The 9,641-nt window shown below is 36.4% G+C and overlaps 1 protein-coding gene across 1 annotated transcript in view; it reads left to right on the forward strand.

Moving 5' to 3' along the window:
• Positions 1–9,641, forward strand: part of Prkd1 (protein kinase D1) — a 182,699-nt gene that overhangs the window by 112,676 nt on the left and 60,382 nt on the right. The window contains exons 6-8 of the mRNA XM_013033449.1: positions 5,772–5,982; positions 6,132–6,209; positions 7,964–8,168. Coding sequence (XP_012888903.1) covers positions 5,772–5,982; positions 6,132–6,209; positions 7,964–8,168 — 494 coding nt within the window. The remainder of the gene's footprint in view (positions 1–5,771; positions 5,983–6,131; positions 6,210–7,963; positions 8,169–9,641) is intronic.

Below are 9,641 nucleotides of genomic sequence, written 5' to 3' on the forward strand. Positions count from 1 at the left end.
TGGAGTTCTTTTCCAGTGGAGGAGGGGCTGCCTTCCCACTGCTGCTCCTTGAGAAGGAATGAAGATGTCTTGGGGTGTGCTCTTTTGGTTTGTAGTCCATCCATGGACTGCGATCAGCAGGATGAAGATGTGTGCTCCTTATCAGTTCTTGCTGGTGGTTAGTAGAATCTGCTAACATACCTCATCTGGCACCCTTGTCCTGGACTCTCTTTGGTGGTATAGCTGCTGTGGCAGCCGCTGCAACTGCCGCAGACACCAGCAAGTGCTCAGATCTGACCAAGCTACCAGGATTTTTCCTCTCTGGCCAAACTCTCTGTACTGTGATGGCACACTTGGTGTGATTCTGTAACCTAGGACTGTTCACTGGAACACTAAAACTGCTTTTTATGTGAGAGCTTCTTTAGCCTCCAGCTTCTTTTCTGCCATCTTCCTCCAGACCCTCTTTTATTTCTCTTGAAACCGGTTTTACTATGTAGCTCAACTTAGCCTCAAACATTATCCTTCTAACTACCTTCTAAATGCTGGAATTATAGGTCCACACCAACCACACTCACCTTAATGTTTTAGTTCACATCATTAGAAACATTTTAAGAAAAAAGTGCTGATTTTTGGATATTTTCAATATATTATGTAAATGTGTATATATGCATATATATCATATACATTTGAGCCTTCTGCCTCAGGCTGTAAGATTTTGGAGTTTTTTTAGTTGTTTCTTTGCTTTTGGTGCTTGTCCTGGGGCTTGAACTCAGGACTGGGTGCTGTCTTGGAGCTTTAGTGCTCAAGCTAGGTAGCGCTGTACTACTTGAACCAGAACTTTTACTTCAGGCTTTTTTTTTTATATTTAATTGGAGATAAGAGTCTCATGGGCTTTCTGCCCTGGGTGACTTTGAGCCAAAATCCTCAAATCTCAGCCTCCTGAGTAGCTAGGATTACAGGTGTGAAAAACTAGGTACCTGGCTATTGGTGTGTTTGTGATGTTTGTTATATATTGATAGTGTTCTTGTTTTACATTTTGATTGAAGATGAGTAAGTACACCATAAGGATTTACAAAGTCTTCAGATAGTGACACAGTCTTTCTCTAACTTGGCTTCTGAAATTTGCCTCTAAATGAAGGGAAATCTCAAGGAAATATATAATTGTTCTTCCAATGACATAGAATATAACATCTGATGGCTTTTCTACTCTCGTTAGACTCAACTCAAGCCCCCTCTGAGTACTTTGTGAATATAATCTATCCCCAAACTTAAAGGTTTGCTTTATTGTTTAAAATATAGGCCATATTGAAAATAATTATAGTTTGAACTGTAAGAAAATGATAAGTATTTAATTGGTTGAACCACTAGATGTCTTTAAATTTTAAAAATGCCATAAATGTCAAGAGGGCACACTTTATTGATGCTGTTAAAGCCAATTTCTGACAGTATAATTATGTCATCTGTGAATTGTTTCTCTTTTGTGGCTATGTTAATATCATCACTTCCTGAGTTACGTCCAGTGCATTCTTTTGCCATAGAATTATAGCCAGTTTCTTTTCTTTAGAGTTTTATTTTATTAAAATTTCTTATGTCATTCTGCTATTAAGGTAATAAATACTATGACTTTTCAAAAATAACTGGGACTCTCAGAGCTTATGGGAATAGTCCCATGCTGGATGAGAGGAACAAAATTCTGTTTGTCAGTTTCCTTCTTCTGTCCCTAAGGTAGTAAATTTTCCTATGTCAAACTGGCTGTTAGGATGTGAAATAGAAGAAAATAAATGAAGAATGATTTGTTCACACTTCTATAGAATTTTCCAAATCTGAGAACATTGTGAATTTGCTAAGTCTGATGTCAGTTCTAGAAATATTCCATTTATGGAAAAATACCACTTTCCTTTCAGCCACCTTTCTTAAAATTGGTCCACTTACTAAAGAAAACTAGAACCAAGACAAAATCATATGGATTTAATTGTTTTTCAAGTCCATTGATGTACTTTTATTTGGGAAATCATTGTCCAATTTTATAAGTTCCCTGGCCTCCCTTACAAGAACTTAACTTTGGAGAGTAATGATGCTTTATAGTTTTCCTCTATGGAACTTGAATTGTAAACATAACTTAGACATAATATGGAGAGCTTCATCTGAAACGTGTTTATTTTTGTTTTTTTTTCACAGCAGGATTTTTTTCACCCATTTTCCTTTGATTCTATGCCCTCCTCCTAGCTTTTCTCTTATGTGCACATGTATATACCATATGTGGGGTCAAGAACAAGAGTCATATAAAAACGATGTGACAAATTAAGAGATCCTTTGTTTTTGAGTCACATTTACTTTGTCATATCTCATTACATTTTGATTGTAACATCCACATATCAGGAAGACCATGTGCCGTTTGTCTCTTTGATCTTGGCTTATTTTGCTCAACATGATTTATTCTAGTTCTGTCCATTTCCCTGTGAATGCCATTATTTTGTCCTTTGTATTGGCTGCATAATATTTCATTTATATATGTACCACAATTTTTGGATCCATTAATCTGTAGTGAGACTTCTGGGTTGTTTTCATATCTTGGCTATTGTGAACATTGCAGCAATGAACATGGAGGTGCAGGTGTCCTTGTATCCTGGTTCTTGTTGCTCAGGGTAGATGCTTAGGAGATGTATGGCTGTCTAATAGGGAAGGTCTATATTTAGCTTTCTGAGGTACCTCTAGACTGCTTTCTAAATTGGTTGTATTAATGTACATTCCCATCAGCAATGCAGTAGGGTTCCTCTTTCTCTGCATCCCCACCAACATTTGTTGTTGGCTGAATTTAGGATGTGGGCCATTCTGACTTGGGTAAGGTGGTATCTCAGGGTTGTTTTTATTTGCATTTTCTTATAGCCAAGGATGATGAACATTTCCTCATGTGTTTCTTTGCCATTTTATCTCTTCTGAGAAGTCTCCCTTTTGCTCCCTTGCCCATCTAATGATTGGTTCATTAGATTTGGCAGGGATTAGTTTCTTGAGTTTCCTGTATATAATGGATACTAGGCCTTTGTCTAATAGACCGCTGTTAAATATCTTTTCCCATTTGGTTGGCTATCTTTCTCGCTTGTTAGTTATGTCTTTAGCTGTGCAGAAAATTTTTATTTTAAGGTAGTCCCATTTGTCAAGTCTCTCCAATTTGTTGTGATCCTGGGACTCTGTTGAGGAAGTTCCTGCCTGTGCCTATAAGTTCTAGTGTCTCCCCTACTCTGTCCTGCAGTAGTTTCAGAGATTTAGGTTTGATGTTGAGGTCTTTAATCCATTTTGAGTTGATGATGGTGTATAATGACAGGCTGGGATCCACTTTTAGTTTTCTGCATGTGGCTGCCCACTTTTCCTAGCACCAATAGTTGAAAAGGCTATGGGTTTTTTTTTTTTTTCCCCAATGTATGTCTTTGGCTCCTTTGTCAAATATGAACTGACTATAAGTAAGTTTTTGGGTCTTATAATCTATTCCATTGGTCTTTGGGTCTATTTTTGTTCCAATACTAAGCTATTTTTGTTATCATGTTTTCTAAGTAGAACTTGAAATCTGGTGTTGTGATACCTCCTGCATTGTTTCTTTTGCCTCGAATTGCTATAGCTACTCAAGGTCTTCTACTGTTCCATATGCATTTTTGGATTGTTTTCTCTATTTCAGTAAAGAATTTCATTAGGATTTTAATGGCAATTGCATTGAATTTGTGTATTTTTTGGCAGTATGGCCATTTTCACATTATTGATTATGCCTATCCAAGAACATAGAATGTCTTTCCATTTCCTGATTTCTTTCTTTAAGATTTTATAGCTTTCACTAAATAGGTCCTTTACATCTTCGGTTAGGTTAATTTTTTTGAGGTTATTGTAAATGGGTTGTTTTCCTGATTTCTGTTTCTACTGTGCATTGTTAATGTACAGAAAGACAATTGATTTTTGTGGGTTTATTTTGTATCGTGCTGCTTTGCTGAAGTGGTTTATTATTTCTGTGAGTTTAGAAGTGGAGTTTTTGGGGTAGTTTAGATATAAGATCATGTATTCTGCAAATAGGGATAGTGTAATTTCTTCCTTCACTATGCAAATCCCTTTAAAGTTCTTTTGCCTTATTGCTGTGGCTAAGGATTCTAGAACTATATTGAAGAAGAGTGAAGAGAGTGGGCATCCTTGCCTTGTTCCTGATTTTAGGGGAATTGGTTGTAGTTTTACCCCATTTAGTATAATATTGGGTGTTGGTCTATAATATATGATTTTTATTGTTTTACTGTTTTTATTGCAGACAGTGAATTGGTACATCAACTTCCCATTTGGTAGTAAGTAGTTTTCTGGTTTACTCAGACAGGAATGGAAATGGATGCAAATTATATGTAACTAGCATTTATTTTTTTATTGTGTCAATAATTGATCCCAGTTACAAATTAACTGGGTAAAGTGATATACACAGCTTTTGAGGCAACAAACACAGGTTGACATTTTGGCTCCAATATTTATGAATATACAGTCAAAGCATCTATTTTATGAACTTTGGTGTAACACCTGCAGAAAACAAGGCCGGTCTTTTATGGCATTTAAAATGGATTTACTGAAGAATAATAAATGGTATTCAAAATAAATAATTTTATAATCGAGTAAATTCATATTAGTATTTAAAGAGAAAGAGTAGTAAATTAGATGGCCATAGAGTTAGATAGGTAGATTGGTAGATATACTATAGTAACTATGAATGTATAATTCAGTTAACAATACCTTTATTCTGGTAACTCCAAAAAGCATATATGCAGATATTTGCTGTGTATTTCCATGATATCCACAGATACCATGAAATTATCCAGAAACATTGAAGTAACAGTTCATTTTGATTAATTTTACTCTTAAATGTCTATACACCAAGTTTATTAAATATTTCCACAATGACAGACAAGAGTGCACGGAGATGTAATTATAAAGTGCTAGTATTTGTGTGCTTTGCATAGTCTATTATTTGTATGTGTTTAGGTTATAAAAATAGTAAGATAATTTGTCCATTTACTTTCATTATAGTTGAAGAACAAATACTATGTAAGACAAATGGCGATTTATTTTACATTTCTACCTTTCTGAATTGGTTATAATTTCTAGCTATGTACAGATAGAACTCTACAAAACAGCAATGAGTTAATATGTGTAGTAATGTTATAAGTCTTTTTGGTTCCCAATGTTACATTTTTTGTGTTAAAAGTAATTGAATTCATATTTTAAAGTTAATAATTACTTAAAAGTCCTAGAAATCAAGTTAAAATATTCTAATCTCCAGCCCTTAATTTTAGCCAGTCAAAAATAACTCAGATGTTAAAGGATAAAATAAATTATATCAACATTAAACAAATCTCAGATATTTTCCATATTATAGATTTAAAAAATTGATTTGCTAGCTCAATCAATAATTGAAATGATTGCAATTCAAAACCAGAATGCAAAAATTCTCAAGGCCCCATCTCAAGGAATGAAATGCTGGGCATGGTGGTGTACTCCTGCCAGCCCAGCTGCACAGAAAGTATAATTAGGATATTGTGGTGTAAGCCAGTCAGAGCAAAAATGCAAGACCCTATTTGAAAAATAGCTAAAGGAAGAAGATTCTCAGTGTAGCTCAAGGGGTAAAGTGCCTGCCTACGAAGTATACGGCCAAAAGTTCAAACCCCAGTATAACAAAATTTAAAGATAGAATAGTCAAATGAGGTTTTAAAATATTTAAATCAAATCTTGGTCTTTCATTCCTGTCCTTTCTTTTGTCAAATTTTTCAAATGTGTAGCAGAAGTCACCATCAGAGTCATTCATTGGTCGAGAGAAAAGGTCAAATTCTCAGTCATACATTGGAAGACCAATTCAGCTCGACAAAATGCTGATGTCCAAGGTGAAGGTGCCACACACGTTTGTCATCCACTCTTACACCCGGCCAACAGTGTGCCAGTACTGCAAAAAGCTGCTGAAGGGCCTTTTCAGACAGGGCTTGCAGTGTAAAGGTAAGGGAGGCTTGACACTGTGTATTTCCCACCAGCTAGTCTCTAGTCGCTAGGTCAATCAAATCCTACCAGAAGTTGATAAACTTGTTTCAGTTTCTCCTTCTAATGAATTTCTTGTTTCTGTTTTACTTTAAAAATGTCATGAGTAGACTGTAGATTCAACTGCCATAAACGCTGTGCTCCAAAAGTACCAAACAACTGCTTGGGTGAAGTGACCATCAATGGAGGTAAGTTAACAGATGGACAGTTTTGTGTGTGTTGCTTACATGTTACACACTTGATTGGGATCTAATAAAGTATCTTATTTTTACTGTTAAGATGCTTTAATGCAGCCCCAAATCAATATTGGCCCAATTTGGTCCTAAGTTAATGTCAAAAAACCTACATCCCACCTCACTGAATTTTAATAACATACAGAGTTTTTCTTGACCCTTACATGGTGAATAAATAATAATGAAAATGTAGGTGTCTACATTTTCTCTCCTGACTTTCTTTCTTTATACTTTTATCCCAGCTTACTCATAAATTTGGAACTTTCTGGAAAGTCTACAAATTGTAGTTCTCATCCTGTAGTCCTCTGTCCTGTTCCAAGCCCAGAGTCAGAAACTAACTCCAACTAGTTAACTCTAACTCTTTCCTATCTACTAAAGGAGAGTCATTCTTGTCACCTCGCCTCCCCCGACACACCATGTTCTCTGAATCTGTGATTGAGAATCTGTATCTTGCTTTGAAAAATTATTTTCAAGTCAACTGATTTATATAGCGTGTGTATATGTGTATGTGTGTGTCCTATATTTAGAAATACTTTTTGAAAGACGATGTAAATTAGTTTTGAGAGACTTGTAAAATGTGCTGTATCTTGAAACAACAGCTCCTTTTTTGTTTTGTTTGGCCAGGTAGTACCCTGATTGATAGTTACTTCAATAGTCAACTTAGAATTGCATAGATTTAATGTAACAGTTTGCCAATTACTCTGCTCAAAAAGAATTGTCTAGAGAACATCAAAAGAACTAGATGAATATCTTTGTTACTAAGAAACTGAAGAAAATAAAAGATTATGTTTGTTACAGAACCAAATATATACCTAGAAGAAGAACAAGAAGCAAGAGAGCTTTTCAGGAAAACATTATTATACCTACTGATTTCTTACATGGAGATTCATGAATTAGTTGTCACAATTGAAAAAATCTAGCCATCTCCTCACTTTATGGAACATGCAATACTGAGTTTGTTCTGCCCCAGGAATGTCAGTGTATACTTGATAACTTTAGAGAAAAGTTTTACATGTTGATTATTTTAAATTGCACGTTCCTAGTCAGTGAAATCTGGTAAAATGGGAATTTTTCCAAGCTTGGCAGGTTGGGGTCTCTGATTGATCTGTTTTTCTGGTTTTAAAATGAGTAATTTGCATGAGTTTAGTAATTAAAGTTTTTGCATTACCATCTACTGCATAATCACAGTGTGCAATACAAAATATCAGGTATTTAAGAGCTGCAGCTTATATGACAAGTTTAATACAATGAAATCTATGATTTAAGAAGTTACTGCAATTGTAAGAATCATTGACCTCAAATTTTTCTTCTTGTGAACACTTCTCTCCCTCCCTCTCCCCCTCCACCTCCCCTACATTCCTTTATTCTGGAGTTGCGCAATGAAATGCAATCATTTCCTGCCTTCTTATACCTACCTAGCATTACTTTGCCTCTCTGTACTGTGCTTTTGGATTCACCTTTGGCTTCTCTTCAGAGCTATTTGGATTGTTTAATGTTTTTATTTAACTTAGGAACATGGAAAATAAGTATCTGTCCATAAAGTTACACACACCTTCTCATACATTCATATACTTACGAAGTAAAATGAAAAAGGAAAGGTAATTTCTTCACATGACTGCTTCCAATTAATTTGTTGTAAGATTGCCTTTCTCCTAAGCTCTGGCTCCAGGATTTCAGGCTTATCTTCATAAGTCAAAATAATGTTCTAGATTTGCTCAGCCCTGGAGCAGAATCTGACGTGGTCATGGAAGAAGGGAGTGATGACAATGACAGTGAACGGAACAGTGGGCTTCTGGATGACATGGAAGAGGCGATGGTCCAAGATGCCGAGATGGCCATGGCAGAAGGCCAGAGTGACAGTGGAGAAATGCAGGATGCAGACCCAGACCAGGAAGACTCCAATAGAACCATAAGGTGAGAGCAGCAACCCCAGTCACAGCTCAATAGGGAAACACAAGTGGCATTTCTTCTTCAAAGTTCTTTGGTATTTGAATCCATTTCAAAAACATTTAAAGAGTGTGTCAGATGTCAATGTGAATACAATTTATCTTCATACTTTGGATGGGAGCCCTTGCAGCTAGTTCTGGCTTCCTGAGAGAAGTGTGGTTTGTATCCCTATCTAGCTTGTTTCTTTCCTTGAACAGTTTTCTTTTGCAAGGGAGGACTACTCATTTTTTTTTTTGCTGGTCCTTTGCCTTGAACTGTGGACCTGGGCAATGTCCCTAAGCTCCTTTTGCTCAAGGCTAACATTCTTATCACTGTAGCCACTGCACCACGTCTCACTTTTTCTATGATCCGTTGCTTGGGCTGGCTTAGAACTGAGATCCTCAGATCTCAGCCACTGTAGCTAGGATTATAGGTGTGAGTCACCAGCAGCCTAGCAGGACTACTCATCAAAAATTCTACTACATTCATTTATTTGTTTATTTATTTATTTATTTTTATTGGTCATGTGGCTTGAACTCTGGGCCTAGGCACTGTTCTTCAGCTCTTCAGCTCAAAGTGAGCACTGTACCACTTGAGCCACAATTCCATTTCCAGTTTTCTGGTGGATGAATGGAGATAAGAGTCTCATGGACTTTCCTGCCAATGCTGGCTTTGAACCTTGATTCTCAGATCTCAGCCTTCTGAGTGGCTAGGATTACAGGAGTGAGCCATCAGCGACCAGCTATTTTTATTTATTAATTCAGGGGTTCTTGTATAGGAATGTGAAGATGGGCATGGCCTCCTTAAATACTCTCTAATAACACACACAAAAATTTGAAGATAATCCAAGAAAGAAAGTATGGAAGTTGTGCAGAAGAGACAAGAAGTCATGCTGAGGGAGAGGGGAAGAGAGAGAGAAACAGAGAGAGAGAAACAGAGAGAGAGAGAGCACACACACCAGGGCTAGGGCTTACACTCAGGGCCTGGATGCTGTTCCTTAGTTCTTTTTACTTACAAGATTGGCATTCTACCACTTGAGCCACCCTTCTATTTCCAACTTTTTGATGGCTAATTTCACAGACTGAGCTGGCTTTGAGTTGTAATCCTCGAATCTCCATCTGTTGAGTAGCCAGGATTACAGGCATGAACCACAGGTGCCTGGACAGATTATAATTTTTTTAATTTTATTTTACTGTAAAGATGCTGTTCAAAGGAGTTACAGGTACATAAGTGAGTTAATGAGTACATTTCTTTTTAATGAAACTATCCCGAGACTAAAACTTACATTGAAAAATGGAATCTATAAATGACTGATATTGGCTCTAATATGTCATGAAAATATAGTAAACTTGGCTGTGAGATTCTGAACACTGCAGTCTCAGATAACTGAGATAATCGTTTCCTTTTGTTTACCTCTAAACTGAGCTAGCACCATATATTCAACCTGAAAGTGCCAGTGTT

The sequence above is a fragment of the Dipodomys ordii genome, unplaced genomic scaffold (genome assembly GCF_000151885.1).
Source record: "Dipodomys ordii isolate 6190 unplaced genomic scaffold, Dord_2.0 Scaffold168, whole genome shotgun sequence".
Classification (NCBI taxonomy): Eukaryota; Metazoa; Chordata; class Mammalia; order Rodentia; family Heteromyidae; genus Dipodomys; species Dipodomys ordii.